The sequence below is a fragment of the Schistocerca americana genome, chromosome 1, assembly GCF_021461395.2.
Source record: "Schistocerca americana isolate TAMUIC-IGC-003095 chromosome 1, iqSchAmer2.1, whole genome shotgun sequence".
Lineage (NCBI taxonomy): Eukaryota > Metazoa > Arthropoda > Insecta > Orthoptera > Acrididae > Schistocerca > Schistocerca americana.
In genome coordinates this window covers 347,310,381-347,333,638 of record NC_060119.1, presented here as the reverse complement: position 1 = coordinate 347,333,638, position 23,258 = coordinate 347,310,381, and the positions used below count along the sequence as shown (strand labels likewise).

The 23,258-nt window shown below is 38.9% G+C and overlaps 1 protein-coding gene across 6 annotated transcripts in view; it reads right to left on the bottom strand.

The window, feature by feature from the left end:
• LOC124599373 (maternal effect protein staufen-like) overlaps positions 1–23,258 on the bottom strand; it is a 253,006-nt gene that overhangs the window by 141,406 nt on the left and 88,342 nt on the right. For all 6 annotated transcript variants that reach the window (XR_006978568.1, XR_006978569.1, XM_047136072.1 and 3 more), the window contains exon 4: positions 16,937–17,163. Coding sequence is in view for 4 of the 6 variants with exons in the window: in XM_047136072.1 (XP_046992028.1) it covers positions 16,937–17,163 (227 nt within the window). In the remaining 2 variants the exon portion in view is untranslated. The remainder of the gene's footprint in view (positions 1–16,936; positions 17,164–23,258) is intronic.

Genomic DNA, 23,258 nt, shown 5'->3' with positions numbered 1-23,258 from the left:
TAATATGTGTTGAATATGAATGTCTTTGTCTTCTTCATCTGGGAGTCGAACGAGTAAGATATCCTGTGTCGTAGTAGCGAACGCTAGTATAGCATTCTTTTGTCGAGACTAAGCAATGTACGCCATTACGTGTAAATTCACAAAGGTCTGTAATCACTGAGATATTTAAAGGTTTTAATAGAGGTGTTTAAATGAAAACTTGTATTATTTATTGTTAAGCTTGCCTGCATATTATCCCATCCTGTTGAGACATTTTTCAGTTATATAAATATTATCTGTGGTGCTGAGCTGCGTGGAGAACGAAGAGCCGCTGCCGCGGCGTATTTAAACGACTTACAATATAGTCGAGCATACCGCAAGGAAGCGGTAAAATAATAGTAAAATAATATTATTTCTTTTAGCTCCCAGACTGGCAGTGAAGATCAGCAGATTTTATGATGTGTTGCAGATTGACGCGGGCTGCTGATAGGATATAATTTACAGTGCAAATAATTTAATGTACCTTCAGAATCTGATAGGAATCTTGCTGTGCTCCGTTCTGATCTGGCAAACTTTATAGTGACAACGTATTTTTTAATGAGAGTCTCATGTTCTTGGGCTAGTCGTGGTATGAAATAGCATTTTAACGAGAAATAAAATCCACTGCGAACTTGTGTTTTTGAACGATCACACGGACTGTAACATCAGTGCTCATAACAAAGTAATTTCAACTTTTAATCACTATGAAGTAGGGAAGATATATTGATTCTTAGCATGAGTTGCAGTTACGAAAAATCGTTCCTTAAATTGTAGGCCAGATACAGAACAATAAGACTTCCATATATACATTTTATTCCGCTAAAGGGTAATGATGATAAAGAAATTCAAAGCACAGCATTATTAACAGATATTTCGCGGCTCTTTTCGTATATGCGATAATAAAAAATGTGAAACTGTCGCCCAAAAACGCGGGGCCCGAATTTGCAGTGGCCACAAATATAAAATTTTATGTATTTTTCTTTCAGTGTTGATTGTTATGTATGTGTAGATATATATGTATTTAGTGATAAATGTATGTAGGTATATCATGATCAATGCTATGTATTAATGAATGTGTAAACACTCTTTCATGACAAAACGTACTACTGCAAACGAGTCTGAGAAGACGATCCTGATAGTACTGAGAAGCTGTAACGACTACGTAATCCGGGGGCAGCCGAACCCCGAGATAAGATAAACTAAAGGTAAGACTACAGTGTAGTTGTCCTGTTTGTAGAAGTCGAGCTCCAGTGAAGTGATCTCATTTCGCTAGTGGTGTGCATATTGTGCGTAGTTTGATGTTAGTGTTTGTGACAGGACAAAGTTGATGGTAGATAGTAATTTTTAGTGTGCAGTTAGTGTAGATAAATTAACGTATTTTGTGTGCAAGGGGCAAAACTGTCAGACTTTGTGGTTTAGTAAGCAATTTATGAATATGGTTAAGTTGCGTAGTCAACGTCCGAGCAATATGGATACTGAGGAACAACAATTAGTTAGTGCAGGAAATGTGGAACCGGGTACCTCAAGTAGTACTAGTACTCTCTTTGAGGATATAACATGTGAGAATGTGGGGGCAGGGGCACAGGAAGTGGTGCCACCGCCCACTAGTCCTCAAGGGGATGTAGAGAAAGAAGTTGTACCACCACCAGAAAAGCAGGAACCAGAGAGTGGTAATCTGCCTGGTGAGTATTCGCTTCAGGCTATATTAGAGCGCGTGCTGAATTACCAGGCAGAATTTGCGCAACAGCAAGTCGAGCGAGACCGCCAGCAAGCTGAGCGAGATCGCCGGCAAGCTGAGCGGGACCAGCAACTTGTGCAATCGTTAGAAAACATGAAAAAAGAGATTGCAGATATTAAACAGAATTATGAGTCGATACCTAATGCCGTGCAGGAGCTGACTGAACAGGTCAACAACCTGCAAGTAGCAAACACTAACAGGGTAGACGAAATAGGTGTATTAGCCAATCGAGTAGAAAAGCTAGAAATAGATTCCACGCAGCTTGTAGAGCAGAAGTGGAACGAACAAGCAACTAAAATTGAAACAGAATTCAACTCATGGCTAGAAGTGAAGGAGTGTGAGATTGACAAGAACATTAATTCCAAAGTACAAGCAGCCATAGCAAATAGAGGCTCCGAATCGTTCAGTACCGTAGTGAATAGTCAGGTACAGAACGACGTGCAAACCATCAAACAAATACTCAGTGAGGATATTCCGCAGTGGCAAGTGAATATGAACAAACGGATATCCGACCTGGAGAAGGGTTTAGCACAAAGCAGAAAACATTTGGAACAGGAACCTCTGTCGCCAACAGCCCATGGTTTCGGCAACGCACAAACTTATACGCGATACAACAATGGGGAATCTGTAGTCGATAATGCGAAGAGCTGTAGCTTCAGTTCGGAGCACACAGCATATGTCCAAGGAGCAAAACCATGTAGTTCAAAAATATTAGTGGAAGAAAGTTTAATCAAAAATAGACAATTTCAAACGTTTACTACTGAACGGAAATCAGTACACCCAGTAGTATTCATAAAAAGCTTTAAAAATATCTTGCCCAGTGTGTGGAACGAAACACAGAAAATTCAATACGTAATGTCGTACATTCAAGGTGATGCAGCGTTGTGGGCTACAGAAGTAGCAGACAGCTGCATGACATATGAACAGTTCGAAAGGGCATTTCTATCGAAATATTGGTCGCCTTGTATACAAGAGCGGCTAAGAAAAGAAGTATATAATCCCAAACTGTACTCACCTCATCTGGGGAATTTGAGACGGTATTTTGAAAAATATATAAACAAAACACGCTACTGGGACGAGCCTATATCACCAAGAGACATAATAAGACTACTAAAATCACATTTACCCATTCATATCAAAGAGAAATTAATACACGTACCAGAAAGCGATATGGAAAACTTCCTGTCTGTTCTAGATTCTATAGACTTGATACAGGAAGACGCAAAATCAGCGTGTGATCACTCGCGGAATAATGGATCAGGGTGTAACCATGACAGAAATAATAGTGCACAAAACCACAACCATGGAAATGGTGGGGGTGGTAACAAGCGGCAAGAACATTCGCAAAATGGTAGTAATGGTAGAGGCCAGAACGGGTATGGACAAACAACTTATAACAAAAGGCGTCGATTTGACGACCGGTACGAATCTGGAATGTCAGGGACCAACGGCTGGAAAAATGCGCGAGGTCAGTGGCAGAGCAATTATAGTGATAGTAATCGAAATTGGCAGCAAAATCAGCGAAGAAGCCCTGAGCGACAGGGTAATGACCGGTATGACAACAATAGACCACCGCCGCAAAACGCGCCTATTGCGCAGCCGTGGCGGCCGACAAATCAGAGTGTACATATAGTGGAGGTCGCGGACAATAGCCTTCCAAGTACTTCACAAGCAACTAATCCAACAAACTAGAATCGGCCTCGATATGCTCTCCATCGATGGCCGAGGGATGGAGTGAGAGCAACACGAGTGATAATAATATACCTGGAATACATATGCTGCGATACAACGATGGTGTCAGTATGGATAAAGATCTACTGAACGAACCGCATGAATGTAAGAAAGATAGCAACGAAAATGTGCAAGCCATAATAGAAGCGAAAATCAATGATGTTGCAGTGAATATAATCATTGACACAGGTGCCTCAGTGAGTGTAATGAGTACAGAGTTGTTTAAAGCGCTAGGGAAGGGACGTAGTATTCCGACTTTCCCGGTTAATAATTGTAAGGTGTCTGGAGCCATAAGTGCACAGAGCCAATTAGTTAAATACCAGGTGCAGGTAGAGATTTGTAAGGAGGGCGAAGCCATAGTGAGCTCGTTCCTCGTTGTTAAAGGATTGAAGGTGGCCTGCATTCTGGGAGTAGATTTTCTCCGTGAGAGGGATGCATTGGTCGACCTCTCCTTGGGGAAATTAAGCACAGTTAATAGGGGTAGGAGGATTGAGTTATCTATGATGAAATCGAAGGAGGTACTTGTGCCGTGTTGTAATCGAATCAATATCAAGGGTAGGAACCCTTGGGTACTACACCTTGATGATTTGTCACATGCAGCAGACCTCTATTACCCGAATTTAGAGGATCGAAATTTTGAAACAAATATTGAGGCATTTCAAACCAAAGTGCAGGAATCTGAAGGTTTAAGCGGTAAACAAAAGCAACAGTTGACGCAGCTGCTATCGGAATACACTATGGTATTTACCGACCGACCAGGAATGGTCAAAGGGTACCACTATCACATAGAGGTGATGCCTCACAAAACATACTGTCGCGCAACTTACTCCATCCCTTGGTCGAGGAGGGAATTAGTAGCTAAAGAGATTCGGAAGATGTTAGAGTGGGATATCATTGAGCCCTCCTTCTCTCCATACAGTAGTCCTCTGGTAGCAGTGGCGAAAGCCAATGGAAAAATCAGGCTAGTGTTAGATGCGAGGGACATTAACAAAATTATCATACCTGTCCGGACTCGCCCTGAGAATTTAGATGAGCAGATACAAAAATTTCATGGAGCACAGTACTTGACCTCGGTCGATCTGAAAAGTTCATATTGGCAAATTCCCCTTACACCGGAATCCAGGAAGTACACAGCTTTCATATTCGGAGGGCGGAGTTACCAATTCAAGGTACTTCCCTTCGGATTGAATGTGAGTGCTGGAGTGTTTATTACTGCACTAGACACGGTACTGGGTCCAGACTTATTAGAAAAAATCACTGTATATGTTGATGATCTGGTAATCGCTACTGCTACTTGGGACGAACATATGGAATTGTTGCGTAGAGTACTAGAGAGATTTAAGCAAGCAGGTGTGACAGCAAACCTAGAAAAGTCAAAATTTGGACGAAATAAAATTAAATTTTTAGGCCATCTTATTACACCACTCGGTATACGCCCAGACAACAAAAAACTAGAGGCGATCCGAGAATTTCCAAGCCCCCGCACTAAGAGGCAATTGAAAGCGTTTCTTGGGCTCACGTCTTTTTTCAGAAGGTTCGTGCCCAATCAGTTGTTAAATGACGCGTCGCTACTAAATCTGCTACGAAAAAGTGTGCAGTGGGTTTGGACTGACAAATGTCAACAAGCTTTTGAAGCGATTAAAACCGCCCTACAGAATGCAAATATTTTGCAGCACCCAGATCTGTCAAAAGATTTTCGTCTTGCGACGGATTCATGTTCCTATGGCCTGGGAGCGTGCTTATTTCAGTGGGAGGAAGGAAACGACCCGACAACAATAAAGATTATCGGCTTCGCCAGTAGGACTTTAACTAGCTGCGAGAGAGCCTACTCGGCAACCGAACTGGAAGCACTTGCAATAGTCTGGGCTGTGAAAAAGTTTAATTATTATTTACAAGGGAAGGAGATTAAAGTGTATAGTGACCACCAGGCGTTAAGTTTCTTGATGTCATGCAAACTATTCCATACCAGACTGAGGAGATGGATGCTTGTCTTACAAGAATACCGGATAAAGATTATGTACATAAAAGGCCAAGATAACGTAATAGCGGATGCTCTGTCGCGACTGCCGGTAGGATTACCGGATTTAGCAGAAATGTTAGAGCAATCCGCGGAGTATAAAGTGCTGTTAGTGCGTGACAATACTTACATGAAGGATTTTTTATATATATGTAAAAACATGTGCGAATTACAAAGGGCAAATCCGATGTGGAAAAAAAAAATCATTAATAATATTGAAGAGGGTGTTAACAATAGAGATGAGCAAGGTTTTAAAATAGTGAACCATATTTTGTATCATAAACTTAATACGAAAGAAGACTGCTGGGCGGTATGTATACCTAACCAGTCGGTAAAAGTTATGATATGGCACACGCACTTGGCATGGGGCCATGCAGGGATTGGAAAGTGTGCAGAGATCATGGCGAGATACTGCTACTTTCCTCGTATGAAACACCAGATTCGGGCAACAGTTAGAACTTGCGTGATATGTCAAAAGGCAAAACATTATAATAGATCCACTAAGTTTGAATTACATCCCATAGTTCCACTCAGGCCGCTTCAAATAGTATCTGTGGATGTAGCCGGTCCTTATCCCATGGCCAGAGGAGGTATGAAATATATACTGGCCATGTACGATATTTTTTCCAAATACTTGGCAATTTATTGCATAAAATCAGCTACTGCCAAAACCATGGTCAGGCGGATCAGTCAAGAATACTTGCCTCAAGTGGGAAAACCCGAAGCCATAACGACTGATAATGCTTCTTATTTCACGGGTCGAACTTGGAAAAATTACCTACGGGAACAAAATATACAGCATATTCTGGTATCCCGATTCCATCCCGAAGCCAGTCTAGTTGAAAGAATATTCAGAGAATTGAATAAGTTCCTTAGAATCTACATAGGGAACCAACATACAAAATGGCCAGGGCTAATACCGAAATTTGTAGAAATACACAATTTAACACCCCATTCAAGTACAGGCTATCCACCGGTAGAGATATTGAAGGGATTTAGTGAGACACCGAATGAATGGCTCACGCCTTTGCCGAGACTACCAGTCAAGGCAGAAACAAGGGAGGAAAAGATGAAAAAGATATGGAACAGACTAACCAGCTGTGCGGCAAAGAGGAAAAGGAAGTACGACCGAGGTGTAACTAACGAACAGAAATATAATGTAGGAGATCTAGTACTTATTCGTAATCACGCTAAATCCTCAGCCACCTTAAAACAGAATAGTAAGTGGCAATTGCTATATTCAGGGCCTTTTGAAGTAATAAGCGTGCCACACGAATGTAGCTATTTGTTAGCACATCCCCATACGGGGAAGATCAAAGGATTGTATCCACGTAAAGATGTGAAGTTATTTATTCAGTGACATATCACATATAAAGAGTAATAGTTGTAAGAAGATTTTAATTGTGTTTTAGAATATAAGTATGTTAGTATTAAGAAAGAAATTTGTGTGTAATGAAACTTGGAGGAAGTGGATTCAGAAAGTAGGCAATAGCTTACACGGGAAAGATTTTGTTTACAGACAATTAGAGCCATTTAAAAATTATAGGCTCATTAAGCAACGAACAATCTTCTTGTTGATAAAGTGAGGATTAATTTCTAGAATCATTATACAAAGGATTAATTTCTTGAACCATTTTCTATGTGTAGTATGTAAGTGCAATTAATGATGCAATCTAATATAGTAAGGTAACTGTTGCAATTGTATTAGGATAAGGAACCCTGAGAGAGAGAGTCTTGACTAGCCAAACATGGACTCTGTAATATGCAACAATTATGTGATGTTTGCTGCCAGTAGTGATATGAGAACGACACTGGAGCATAAGCTAATCAAAAAACAAGCCCGTTCCGTGGAAAATCCGCTTTGTATATAACAATGCTTCAATTGAAGCCTGTGTACTTGGTACACGCCCTTGAATATTCATTACACGATACGCGAATTAAGTCAACCAATGTGAAACCTACACTGTAGTCATATAGGAAAAATTATTAAAAATAATGCCAGTGCTAAATGAAGTATTTATTGATCAATATGCCCAAGTCAAGCTGTCATGCACATGGTAAAATCTGTTTGATAGATGGGTGATAACCAGGCAAGCTACACTGATAAGAAAATTAAAAAAATTTTACAACAGGGCTGTATACGCCTAGTAACAATATGAAAAGTGTGTTGTGATAAGGTAAAAACAAATAGACGCCATGTAGATGAGAGTGAGTATGCGAAGAACAGTTAAAAGGTATTAAAAAATAAACTGTGTGCATAAACAATGGAGGAAAGGACGGAATATTGAGTGTAGCAGGGACAGAAAATGACTGTTGTATCTGCACCAATATATACGTCGATAAGTCTAGTGTTGAGTGACAGACTGTCCTAGTGCAGTGCTCAACGAACAATAGACAGTGTATAAAAACAGTAGTTATTGATTCGTTCGGAGTCGAGTTAAACGAACATCGATCGACGGGGACATTTAGCATGTGTGTTACGAAACATTTTCACGTGTTGAAAGACGCTCTGGCAGTGTACCAACTGTGGAGTGAGTGAAAATGTGTAGTACAATGTGCATGTGACGAACCTTGAATACCAGTGTCACAATGCCACAAGAAACCTGTTATCACGCCAAACCATCCTGTGCATACCAGTGAAGCGACGGCTTACTGAACAATAATCGCTTTTAACAAGTTGCATCTTCTTCCACAGCTAGTAATCTGTGTCCTTAAAGGCAGTACACCGTTGTGGAATGTTTGTTTCATGCGCTACAACGGGGAGCCATGTGGAGAAGCCGAGACGAGTGCCGTGCCGCCAGCCAGCCGGTCGCGGTAAACCACTGCCACTCACCGACATCGGCGAATGGTTCGCCGCGGTTCGCGACTGCTTGGGCGCCACGTCAGCACGACGTCGCTGTTACTGAGAGCAGGTCGTCGAACCCAGCGGCCGTCGGCACGCGGCGTTCCAGACGACGCGACTCAACAATTGCTTCGCGCCGCCAGCTCCGTACAACATTGTTGTCATTCAAATGAACTACCAAATATGTGTTTAATGCACTAACATGAATAGGGTTTAGTGGACACGAAATGACGTGACAAACATTTGTTTTTTTTTTTTTTTTTGAGTTATTCAATACGGACCCAAAGTATTCATTGGTTCAGTGATATATAGATATAATATGTTTTCGTCATGTTAATGAAGTATACTCGCATGAATGCTAGACATTTTAAACCAATTGTCGCGAGTAAATGCAAGGACGATTCATGATACTACTGTAAAAATGTGTAATAAGTGACTTTCATTACAATCCAAAACACAAATATTATATGGGTAACAAAGAGACTAAAGGTTTAACATGCTCTCACAAATAGCCTTTGTTATATGTGAACATTGGATAGAATCTGAACTTTTTGTGATCAAACTGGGTATTAAAACAAACCAGACGAGATGACCATGGCTCCGGCGCAGTTTTCCCAGGTTTTCTGATCGCACGTAGCCCGAATGGGGGAGCCAAATAAATGTAATGACCCTGAGACTAGGTTTATGGTCACCTCGCAAAGTGTAAGAACAGTATAAAAAGTGTAATTAAACCTACAGTGTAAAAGAACTAAGAAGTTTAAAGTGAATGTTCTAACCAAGGTAACAGACAATAACCAAACAGACGTTAGTGGCAGCATATTGCCAAACATTCTTAACGTTAGTCAATTGCTGCCAGGGGGCATTGTAATGTCGAGAGAAACAAAAACAATATATTATGTAGTAATTAGAGAATTAGATGTATCATATTGTGTCATTGTATAAAATTCTGTATTTTTTTTTATTATTTATTTCTGAAAACGTCTGCGTCGGCGAGTAATAAAACCGACACAGAAGATAAATGTTAAACAAAGATTAAAAAAGGAACTAGTATATAATACGTGTTGAATATGAATGTCTTTGTCTTCTTCATCTGGGAGTCGAACGAGTAAGATATCCTGTGTCGTAGTAGCGAACGCTAGTGTAGCATTCTTTTGTCGAGACTAAGCAATGTACGCCATTACGTGTGAATTCACAAAGGTCTGTAATCACTGAGATATTTAAAGGTTTTAATAGAGGTGTTTAAATGAAAACTTGTATTATTTATTGTTAAGCTTGCTTGCATATTATCCCATCCTGTTGAGACATTTTTCAGTTATATAAATATTATCTGTGGTGCTGAGCTGCGTGGAGAACGAAGAGCCGCTGCCGCGGCGTATTTAAACGACTTACAATATAGTCGAGCATACCGCAAGGAAGCGGTAAAATAATAGTAAAATAATATTATTTCTTTTAGCTCCCAGACTGGCAGTGAAGATCAGCAGATTTTATGATGTGTTGCAGATTGACGCGGGCTGCTGATAGGATATAATTTACAGTGCAAATAATTTAATGTACCTTCAGAATCTGATAGGAATCTTGCTGTGCTCCGTTCTGATCTGGCAAACTTTATAGTGACAACGTATTTTTTAATGAGAGTCTCATGTTCTTGGGCTAGTCGTGGTATGAAATAGCATTTTAACGAGAAATAAAATCCACTGCGAACTTGTGTTTTTGAACGATCACACGGACTGTAACATCAGTGCTCATAACAAAGTAATTTCAACTTTTAATCACTATGAAGTAGGGAAGATATATTGATTCTTAGCATGAGTTGCAGTTACGAAAAATCGTTCCTTAAATTGTAGGCCAGATACAGAACAATAAGACTTCCATATATACATTTTATTCCGCTAAAGGGTAATGATGATAAAGAAATTCAAAGCACAGCATTATTAACAGATATTTCGCGGCTCTTTTCGTATATGCGATAATAAAAAACGTCAAATCACTTATATTTGAATTGCGTTTGCGCCTGTGTGTGTGTGTGTGTGTGTGTGTGTGTGTGTGTGTGTGTGTCCTATCTCCAACAAAGATCTTGTTGGCCGAAAGCTTATTTTCTGAGAGTCTTTTCATTATGCCCCTCTGCGAGTCAGCATTTCCATTATGTAGTGAGTAGCTACTATCCTTTTCACAAAATTGTTACATTCCATCCTGGATTTTCCACTGTCGAACAGGTAAAATTAACTTGCATATCATGTTCCGTGTAAGTTCACTGCAGCCATTAACAGGAGTACTTTCTCTGGACTGTTTTCTTATAACATGATATAGTAATGTAGAATTGCAATGTTATAACACACTGGCTTGCAAAGAGTGGTTACTCCAGAAAAAAATATTCCTTCCATTTAATTTTTAAGCCATTGGATAATATCTGGAAATGTCTTTTTCTGTGAACCTCTCCATACATCATGTAGCAAACAATTATCTAAATAATATTTTAACTTGATCAAGATACACTTCAGTAACAAATAATAACAATTATAAACTAGCTTTACTATTTCAAATGAGCACTAGGTATTTACTGTCACATGGTCCTACAAGGTAAACATATAAAATTCCTGACAGCACGTTTTCTGTCCAGGATTAGGAGTGTTTAGAAGGCTTAACTATTAAATGTGTTGCATGTTAATGGCAAATATCCATGTATAGTACACAATTTTCAATTGTTAAACAGTTTGCAAACTTCAAAATAAATTTTTATATTTAGGGCACAGACTCATAAATTGCACAACATTCAGCATTTTTCTGAAATCCAATAAAAATTATCTAAATGCAGTACTAATAGTGTTTAACCCATTCTCGAGACACACATGCTGAGAGTTTCAAAAATAATTTATCTACAATTTAATAGATATAAAAAAATAGGCGGAGAAGTACAAAGTGGTACAATTTACAAGCAAGTCCTTTACCACTGGCATTATAAATTATACTGCAAAATATTTTCTCAACTACAGTAAGAAATACAGAAATTTTCTGAATATGACAAATATTTATTTTACTTCTTAAGACTTTAGCAAACAAAGCTGAGCTCTTAAAACATATTCATTTCTAAAATATTAGGCTACTTTAGGACCTACACTGAACAGTTTCAACAGTAGCCACTCATTCAAGTACGCAGTTATCACAATAAAATACTGCTTTCCTTCCACTTTAACATATCAGCTGTGGAACCACAAACAAATTGTAGGAATATGGTCATTTTTTCCTCTTTGCCAACTTCACATATCTTGCAGAACCAGCTTGATGAAACATTGTTCATTAGGTTTTGGCAGTTTTAATTTTATTAAGCCTACTTTTGTTTTTCTCAGATTCTTTGTCAAGGAGAAGCCTCTTGTAAGGACTACTGGTGATCTCAACAGCAGATGATGTTGCTCTGCTCCTTTTTTGTTTTTGCACAGTTGGAACAGGGTGGATACCTTTTGGGCCTAATGACAATCTTCCTTACTACATGTTTGTTTCACGGGTGTTGAAGGATTCAGGAGTGCGTAATTGCCATTAGTTTGTCTTGAGTTTCCTGCGTATTCTTGGCTACTGTCTACTCATTTCTTCTTTGTCATTTTTTGCTTCTGATTTTGCATCAGATTTAGTCGTCATGAAGCCCAAATCTTGAAAAATATGCAGACAGAATGGCCAGATCCCAGTTTTGGAGAATCCACTGACAGAATTTTGTAACAGCCCTATCATAGGACTCTCTTACTTCAATGGCCCGCCAGATCGATTGTTGAGATATGCATTGAAGCTTCAGGAGTACTATGTTACAGCGGTATACATAAAATATGCACTGAGGCTTCAGGAGTACTATGTTATAGCGGTATACATAAGTGGATGACAAACACAAAGACAATGACTGCCTTTCAAGGAATCATTTGAAAGAACACAGCAGTCATCACTGCATTAAATGATTTTGCTTCTGAACACATGGAAGAAAGTGATGATGGAAATGATAGAAGCCTTGAAGGAAGAGGAACCAACTAAAGGAAAATTCCAATATTATGACTAGAAGAGGAATTATGATCCAATAGGGTTGTTTGTCATCCCAGGTAATCTGTAACCAGTTATCCTGATGTATTTCCATAATGCTCGAACATATGGTCACCTGGGACTTGCAAAGACTCCAGAAAGAATCAGACAAAGGTATAAATGCACACGAATCTACCAATCCATTAGGCACTACTTGAACTGCTGTAAGGAATGGCAAATATGGAAGCATGTGCTGTAATTACCTCTGATCACTAATCCTGCCTGCAGCACCACTATTCCACTAAGATTGGAACTGACCTTTTGGAGAGCTTCCCAAAGTTGGCAAACCGGAACTGATGGAGAAATGACTACATCAGTAGCTATGCTGTCACCAAACCTGTGCTAAACTACCAAATCTCCAGAAATTACAAAGTTCCTTGTAGAACATGTCATTGTCAAACACAGAGCACCCTGTGTGGTGATTTCTGATCATGGAAATTTTACAGTTGAGACTAGTATTAGAGGTTAATTTCACACCGTGGTGTCATCCACAGGATGACAGTTGCCAATCATCGACAGACAAATGGCCTCACAGACTCTGGTAGATATGTTCTTAATGTATGCTCTCAAACAAAGAAATAGGGATACAATACTGCCCATGGTGACACTTGCATACAACACAGCAAAGCAAGACACTACAGCATCCCCCCCCCCCCTTTTATGTGTGTGTGTGTGTGTGTGTGTGTGTGTGTGTGTGTGTGTGTGTGTGTGTGTGTGTGTGTGTGTGCGTGTGCGTGTGCGTGTGCGTGTTTTCTATGGCTGTGAGGTCAAAATGACACTGGTTGCATGGTTCCCGTTTCAACTAGATGAGATTCAGTATGGCTATGTGAAACACCTCATCACCAGGACCAAAGAAACAAGACAGCTGGTTCACATGTGGACCTTGGATGCTCAGGAGAAGGACCAAGAGTGTTACTACGTCAAGCACCACCTAGTGGGATGCAGCCCACGAGACTTGTTTTGGATTTTTACAACTGTGTGGAAAGTAGGATCACTGCAAAAATTACTATAGTGCTGCTTTGGGCTGTATCGCATCCTTCACTGCTTGTCAGATGTCACACAGGAAGTAGATAATTATGACCATTCCTTAAAAAGAAAAAATGCATAGATGTATCCATGTCCTCTGTATATGTATTACAGTCCAGAGGCACTGATGAATGATGGGAAGTTCAAGGAAACTGAGGAACCACTCAACAATTGTGAAGCTTCGATGGGAGAGGCTGCCTTTCATGTGTTATAGAGATAAGGATATGACAATGCAACCACAGTGCAAGAACATGCCAGCACCATCACACTGAAGACCACTGATGAGATCTAGATCCAGAGTACTGCAAATAGCTTCAATGTGAATTTCCGAAACAGCAGGTCATGAATGTTTCTCTAGGAGAGTGAACACTGCCGTAAGCTGTGGCACAGGTAGTGTGGTGTAGTGGTTAGCATCACAGTTTGGCAACCTGCAGATTGTCAATTCAAACCTGACCACCAGCAGTTATTCTTTATTTCAAATTTGTCATTTCTGGAAAGTTATTGAAAGATTTTATGTTTGTATTGCTTCTATATTCTCAAATACTCGATGTTCACATAAATACCAGCATGTGTGATATTAGCTGTATAAATAGCTGAACTCTCTGTCCAGGAGACATAATAAACTCGATCTCAGTGTTAAGTGTTGTGTTTCACTGCTGACTCTGCTTTCAGATTTGTAATTGACTGTAGTTTTGCCATGACAAATTGCTGTCAGGGTTTCTGCGAAACCATTTCTCAACTGCTTGGTTGTTCAAATGGCTCTGAGCACTATGGGACTCAACATCTTAGGTCATAAGTCCCCTAGAACTTAGAACTACTTAAACCTAACTAACCTAAGGACATCACACAACACCCATGCCCGAGGCAGGATTCGAACCTGCGACCGTAGTAGTCCTGCGGTTCCGGACTGCAGTGCCAGAACCGCGCTGCTTGGTTGTAATAAGCTGAAAGTGGCTTAAAGAAGGCAATGTTTAGTGGCCATAGCCTTTGAGTGGTGTGCGTAGACAGGTAAACCATGAATACATCATTATATCTAGACGCAGTTAGAGCACATAGATTTTTCGTATGTGTTGCATATCCATCTAATATTATTAACACCTTCCTGTCATACTCACATTTCACAGTTTCAATTAAGTGCACCATTCTCTGAAAAACAATTCACTAGTCATCCAACCACTCTACGAAATAGCAATTTTGGTGACAGGTGGAACTCCAAGTTTTAAATCATCAGAAATCATTTTCCATAGATACTAGGACGGTAGGCACAAACATACAGAAGCACTGAAACAACAAACAGATGTGGTATTTGTCCCCCTCTCTGCATTAGTTACAGCCCTAACTTGGTGATATCCTCTTCACCCAATGATCTTTTGAGGTTTCTGTACTGTGGATAGGCTAGCCTCATCCATATTGAAAATCTGCTCAGCCTGAAAATCATATTTGCTCACTAACTCAGAAAGAACTTTAAAATAGTACATGACTTTCGTGACAGCTTCTTTATTCAAGCCGAATGCTCTAGCTGCCAAAGTGGCTTCTGCTTGGTGCATAAATAACAGAATATGCCAAACATTAAGGTATAATATCATAATTTACCTGCCATCCCATTGTGAATTGATGAATAGACCTGTTTGATCCAGCCAAATCGAAAGCTAGCTTTCCCTAGCAAGCTCAAGAGCATCTAAACATGTGGGATTCAAGTAACTGAATGCGATCTACCAGTTCAGCTGCAAACTCCACATGTGGGTCTGTACTACATCCAGATTTCTTCAACACATAAGCAGTATAATTACTAGATCAAATCAACTGTTAAAATATGTACACTGAACATTATTTTAAAAGGAAAGTCATCGTACAATTTATAAGGCAAGGCTATAATTTTTAAAGTTACTTTTTACTGTACAGAGGCTAGGGCCATATTAAATGTTGCTATGCTTTACTTTCACTGAACAAGTAAAGTTATATGCTATATAAATTATAAATACACATTACATGCCTGTAAGAGGACAGGTGCTTAACTTCACAAACAAATACTTCCTCAGAACACAAAATTAACTTGGACCCACACCAGAATTGTCAACGGTCTGTCTGTTCAACTAATCATGTTTAGGTACGATGTGACACACATTGGCTGGCTAAATAAATTAGTGGTACAATTTAAAAGGCAGTACAATTTATAAGATTCCATCCCATTACACTAACTTAACTGAAGTTGTGGAAAACTCAGGACGCTAGTGTCATTACTAATCTGCAGTATACAAGGTCTGTTCGGATTGCACGAAGTGCCATCTGCAAGTTTCCTTTTATCTCGTCTATCGTTGCAAAACTTAAAAATTTCTGCAGGGGCAGATCTGGAGAGTATGAAGGATGAGGCAAGCACAGTTATTTCATTTTTTGTGCAGTAGTCCTGCACCAACAGGGATGAATGTGTGGGTGCATTATTGTGATGCAAGAGCCATGAATTGTCTACCCACATTTCAGGCCGTTTCCTCACAAGCATTGAACATGTCCTAATAGTACCATCGATTAACAGTTTGTCCCTGTAGCATGAATTCATGATGAATTAATCCTTCAAAGTCAAAGAAAACTATTGACATGGCTTTGACATTTGACCTGACCTGACGAGATTTTTGGACTTGGAGAACCTTTCCAACCCATTGTGAAGGTTGAATCTTGGTCTCAACATCATAACTGTAGTCTCAAGTCTCATCATCAGTTATGATTCTCTTAAGGAACATCTCGTTCTCATATGCACAATCCAAAAGCTCTTCATAGATTGCGAGGCAAAGGTCCTTCTGGTCTTGACTCATGAAACGTTGGATGAACTTGGCGGCGACTCGAAGCATTTCAGCATGCTGTGTCAGGATTTCATGGCATGATCCAACTGAAATGTTACATTCTCCTCTCAGACAGTCTGTCTTCAACTAGCAGGCAAAATTTTGTTGGTACTCCTGACATAAGGTTCGTCGGTAGACATCGAAGGGCGTCCTGATTGAGGGTTATTTATAACTTCCATCCAGTCATTTTTAACCCATATAAACCATTCATAACACCAAGTATGGCTTAAGCACACATCAACATAGGCTTCCTGCATCATTTGGTGTGTCTCTGTAAAGGTTTTCCCGAGTTTCATGCAATATTTAAAGCAGATGCTTTGCTCCTGTAACTATGTAATCTCGAAATTCGTAAACTGTTCTAACACAACATTATACTCAATACAGCACTGAATAATAACTAACAGACATACAATAATGAAACTTCCAGCAGTTACACATTAAACACAGGCATCTGAATGGACGCCAACAGCATTTAGTTGCAACACACCACTGGTGCAAAATTACCCATGTTCTGGAATGTTTCAAACAGACCTCGTAGTGTCTCCCCATTGTTGTATGGAGACCCTAAGTTAAAGTGGTTCACAGGGAATTTCAATCAAACTCATATTTCCAGGTACTATAAAGAACTAGCTTAACAAGAGAGACATTAATCATCAAATGGAAGCTTTACTAACCTTCATTAAAAGTGACAGCTCATTGACAACTGACATAGGTGTTTTTCCACTGAAGTCTGAAGCACTGTATTCACTTCTGGTTGATTTTGTTGCTGATTTTGTCTTTGTTTTTGTTTCAGTATACACCCCTGCTTTTGTCATGTTTTCTGATAAGAATGCACTATATATGCCTGATATTGATGGTGCCCACTCCTGAGCAACTCTTCCTCCTAACTTCTTCAGCATTGCTGAAATGATATTACACTAATAGAATTCTCATTGTAATCTTCAAAGAGTAGTGAAAGTGCAAAGAGTGACAGTTAACGAAATTCCTTTGTACCTTAGTTAATAAAATAAAAGTAATAAATATTTCTTGCACAGCACCATTTTATTTATACAGTGTTTGTTGGTTCAAATGGCTCTGAGCACTATGGGACTTAACATCTTAGGTCATCAGTCCCCTAGAACTTAGAACTACTTAAACCTAACTAACCTAAGCACATCACACACATCCATGCCCGAGGCAGGATTCGAACCTGCAACCGTAGCAGTCTCGCCGTTCCGGACTGAAGCGCCTAGAACCGCACGGCCACCGCGGCCGGCAAAGTAGTGTTTGTTGCTTTGTTTTTATTACATACCTTAATGTAACCATTTACATTCAATCAATGATGCTATCTTTGTGCCTGGAAATAAAACTGTTACAATATTATAAACCAGACTTCTCATTTACCAATATGCCGATTTATCTCATTTATACATATTGTTTTATCTTGTATGCAGGTCCGTGATGTATGTTTTATTGACAACGGATTATTCTGCTGCACACTGTACCTTAATGTTTCTGTAACAGAAGCCTTAAGAATTTTTGAATGTACATCCTACAAGTTCTTATTGTGCAACATGCCAAAATATAGGTGATCTGAAATATAAATAGCAAGAAAGACAGGAGACTTATAAATACAGAAAACTGCAACCACTCACTTTTTTAATCCTTTTTTATACCAAAACAGTTGTCAAACTATTCAGGTGATAAACAGGAGGTTACATGACTATTTCAGGTTGAGAATACATTGTGGCACTCGGAAAAAGCTGAGAATGGTGACAAATTATTTGAAAATGGTGATTTAAAAGGTAACAAACTGTTTCAGTAAACTGACATGGTGCAAATGAATTCTTTTCACTTTTTAAAATCTCCTACAGCAAATGCTGGTTAAGACCATAATTAATTTCTCTGTTACAATACTGGGTTCGGTATGGTAATCTTTTTTCCTTCATACAATTTTATTAATATATGCAGGTACATTGGTAATTCGGTACTGGTAATTAAGCACTGTTAATCACGATTCACAAACACAGTCTACATCACATTTTACAACAAATGACATTCTACACTTCAATACTAGAAAAAGACCAACAAAATATTTTTGTATTATTGTTTTTTAGGAATCTTCACAAAAAATGATGTCATCACGCTAGATTTTCTTTCCTCAAGATTTTTCTGAGTGGTTTCCACCACTGTTTCTTGCACTCTTTCCTCTACTTTCACAATTTGTGCAACCTCAAGCATACCTTGAGCCAGTTTTGCTGCCTTTAAATAACTTCGTTTTTGTGCTTTCTTCAGTTATGTTAAGCTTTAGAAACAAGTTCTTCTCCTGCTTCCTTGGATAGTTAGTGTTTCTTTTCTGTCTTTCTTTCAGAGCAGCTGTATCATAGTCAATTGATATGTTGATGTTGTTGTTCTTTTTAATCTCCTCTTCAAAGTGTCTTTGGTCTTGTTCCTCCTTTTGTTTTCAATCTAATTTAGATTTCCTTTTCCTTTCACATTTTTCCTTATAAGCAGCATAATTTACATTGTTCTCCTCATCTATGAGTCAATGTGCACAGAAAGAAAATGGAGCAGAGGGGAGTACTGTCCCAATGCATCCCTGACACTCAAAACACTGTTTTAAAAAAGCATAATTGCTCGTAAAATGTGCTTCAAAATGGAATCTGTTTCCTCTATATGGGTATTTCTATGGGACAATGAAGAGAAGCCTTAACAAATTTTGAAACATTTTGATACTTTAACTCAATGGATTATGTCTTTTTGAGATATGCTGCTGTCACTAATTGTCAATACCCTTGTAAAGCTGGGTCATCTTTTTACAAGTGCAGAGCATTCCACATGCCTAAGAAATAAACCTTGTCACACATTGATCAGCACCCTTTTTACAACCTTTAACATGTCACTGCAGCTTCTGATGTGTATTCTTTCCTTGAGAGCTTAAAAACATAAAAATTTTCAGTGGCATACATGATAAGCATGTCTCTGTTTTTGGGCATTCTTTAGAAACCACGGCTTGTAATTTGCTTCCCATTTCTTAAGCTCTCCGCTTACCTGCCCGCTAACAACTAGTTGTTCAAGAGAAAGCACATCGCTCAGTATAAAGAGTTCATTATGAAGAACTTCAGAAATACTCTCAATTTTTCTCAGAGCAGAAGCCTTCAAAACAGCTAAAAAGGTTTTAAGCATGTAACTTGTGAATCAAAGGTGTAGCAGAATTCTTTTGGAAGGCATAAGCTTAAGAAAGTAATATTGAATACCACTCTATTGTTCAAAAATTCTATTGGCTGAAAGTCCTAAAGTAAGCACCTTGTAGTTGTATGCCTCAAAAACTTGTGATGTTCACATTCTTCCCAGTGAACACGCCAACCATCAAAATAATCGTAAATGTTGACTAGAAATTCAGAATCTTTTTCAGTTAAAACACTCCAGGCAGTAGGCACTGCACGAATGTTGCAAACTCCAATGTTTATAAGTTGTCCATCTTGGGTCTCCTGGACATCACTCTCTAAAAGCCTGAACACTTTTCACTTATGGTGGGACTGTCTGATTCCAGCATCAGGCATTTATTTAGGGACAAGTTGATTCGAAAAGTGCTTCACATAACAGGCATTTTTCAGAAGAAAGGCTCATAGGGCAAAATGATTATTTGAGATAGGGGAGGTTAAATACTTAACTTTTATTAAAGTATTTGAATAACAACGTGAGTCTAATACACAAGTATTTTGTAGCAGGATATGAACTAGTGCTACTAAGAAAATCTTTCCATAATACCTGTGTTTTTAATGTGAGAAATAATATTTCTGACAAACATATGTAGGCCCCCTTCCCATAAATCACTGCCAGTAGGTTAAAGTGAGCAAACATTTCTTTCATCAAGTGTTATTTTACCGCTCACAACTTATTAAAATATAAGAGCAATTTCATTCTTATAAATGTCTACAATCAGGGGACCCTCAGAAAGGTACAAAAATAAAACAACATGAGTACATTGATACAAAAATACAAATAAAATACCGCTGTTTTATCTTGTGGTCCATACATCATTACAGATGGTTTTTCTGGTATAGTTCTGTTACTGAAGGACCTTTCGTTTCTCTTTTCCTTCTTCATCGTGTCCTCCATGGATGTCTATTCTCTCTCTAAAAAAAAAGTTTGGTGCTGGTGCTCGTCTTCAAGCTTACTGTGTATCCATGAACTACATTAATCATCCATGTACTTAAATACAGGGCTATTACAAATGATTGAAGCAATTTCATAAATTCACTGTAGCTTCATTCATTGACATATGGTCACGACACACTACAGATACGTAGAAAAACTCAAAGTTTTGTTCGGCTGAAGCCGCACTTCAGGTTTCTGCCGCCAGAGCGCTCGAGAGCGCAGCGAGACAAAATGGCGACAGGAGCCGAGAAAGCGTATGTCGTGCTTGAAATGCACTCACATCAGTCAGTCATAACAGTGCAACGACACTTCAGGACGAAGTTCAACAAAGATCCACCAACTGCTAACTCCATTCGGCGATGGTATGCGCAGTTTAAAGCTTCTGGATGCCTCTGTAAGGGGAAATCAACGGGTCGGCCTGCAGTGAGCGAAGAAACGGTTGAACGCGTGCGGGCAAGTTTCACACATAGTGATGTGAAAGACTCAGTGTTTAAACCTCCTCTACCAAGAAACGTGCCAGAACTGCGAGCTCGCATCAACAATGCTTTCGAGCTCATTGATGGGGACATGCTGCGCTGAGTGTGGGAGGAACTTGATTATCCGCTTGATGTCTGCCGAATCACTAAAGGGGCACATATTGAACATTTGTGAATGCCTAAAAAAACTTTTTGAGATTTTGTATGTGTGTGCAAAGCATTGTGAAAATATCTCAAATAATAAAGTTATTGTAGAGCTGTGAAATCGCTTCAATCATTTGTAATAACCCTGTAAATCCCTGACATCTTTTTCTTTTTCTCGGTTCACTGGATTGCATGCCATTGTTGGTACTCTCATGTTTTTCAATATTCCATTACTGTACTTCTATTACTAAAGTCAGAATGATGTATGTGGACCTATGTGTGTTAGTGAGCCTAGAAATGAACCATTTGCTTTGTATTTCAGAACAGAATTCAGTTCTCTTGGCAATAGGTTTCTTGAAGACATATTTGCCAAGACCTTCTTTCCATTGCTTTATTATACTTCTGTCCATAACAACAATAAAGGGTGAAGAACTACTTATGCACATAATTACTGCTCATAAGTAAGACCAAAGTTTATTCACGCTGCCCAAAAGAAAGCCTTCGAATTCGGAAAAGATGAGTACTCTCCACAAGAAGCACTTATGCTATCCATGAAAAAAAGACACAGTCTTCAAGTTCTTATCCTTACCACCACGTGTTTCTAGAACATTATGTATGAATGATACAACTGAGTTGGGGACCTTTTTAGCTTGCATTTCTGTGCAATATATATACCAAGAGTCATCTTTGTGCAGTTGGATGTTGAAAGCAAGTAACCATAATAGATATTTGTACAACTGACTGGTCACATTTAGTTTTGGTACAGGCAGGTCCTGCAAATAATAAAACTCAATAACAAGATGTGTACAGTCAAACCATGTTTTACAAATAAAACCTTTCGCAAGTGTAAGGTAAGTTTCAGCATACATTTTTTTTCAGAGGCTACGCAAAATTCAGAGATATTTGTGTTGTATTTTCTGAAGCTGTAGTCAAAGTTTAGCTTGAAATGCTTAAAGTACGTTGCATAACTTGTTTTAAGCTTGTCACCTATTGCTTCAAAGAATCTCTTTGAGAAAAGATCAAACAATGATTTAATATTGAGAGTTGAATATCTTGAATACGATTTGTGTTCACAGTGATGACTTTGTCAACTCATAATTGTGAGTTAGTGCTATCTTAGCATTTCCCACGATTTTTTGAGGGTGACTGTCATGTGTGCCCATACTCTCTTGAAGTAAATAATGACCTAACATTTGTTGTTGAACAACTTGTACTTTTTTGACAGATATCCGGTACAGGCTGAATATGTAAGCAAGTTATACTTTCAACCAAGAGCCAGAAATATATAGAAAACATTCCCAAGTATTTTCCCTGACTGCTTTGGATTTAATGTCAGCTTCTTGTTAGGTGTACTAGATTTCTTCACTAAGTTCACTTCAGACAGAATCTTGTAATGCTATACCTTGATCTACATAGAAACTGTCAAACAGTTGTCTTTCCTTTAATGCCAGTTCCACTGGCAGGAATGAAAGCTTTCACCTTTCTGCCATTTTATTTCTCTCTCACCTTTCTCTGTATTTGAATTGTCATAAGACTGTCACTGTTTCCTACTCATTACCGCTATTTACTGTTGTACAACCTCAAAACATATTTCTTTGTTGTGTAAACACATAACTGACATTGTTCCACATACACTGACCTGCACATAAGCACTCACTAATTTTAATTCAATGAGAAGTGCTATGTGCACACTCACTCATCAACAAAATGCTGGCCTGAGCTCTAGCATTGAGATAATGAAACAAAACCTAGACAGAATATTCTACATGACCCGCTGATTAATTTTCCGAAAAAAGCACACAGACCTATGGATCTTTCTTCTCGAAAATGGTTCAATTCCTGATGTAATTGTTCACCATCTGCTTGCTGATAAAGAAAGTCTTTAAACAACATGTTGTTATGAAAGAATGGAGATTGAGTTTAACATCTCATAGGAATCAAGGTCATTAGAGACTGAGAACAAGCTCAGGTTGTGTCACGGTTGGGGAATGAATTGGGCTGTGCCCTTTCAAAGGAACCATACTGACATTTGCCTGGAGCAATTTAGGGAAATCATGGAAAACCTAAGTCTGGATTGCTGGACACAGGCTTGAATTGTCACCTTCCCGAATGTAAATCCAGAGCGATACTGTTATGCAAATATAATTGTTGTTTACAATTCTTTTTTTACCTTTAACATTGACTGTTTCATCGAAAATCAATGTGTAATATGATGAACACGCTTTTTCTAGTATAT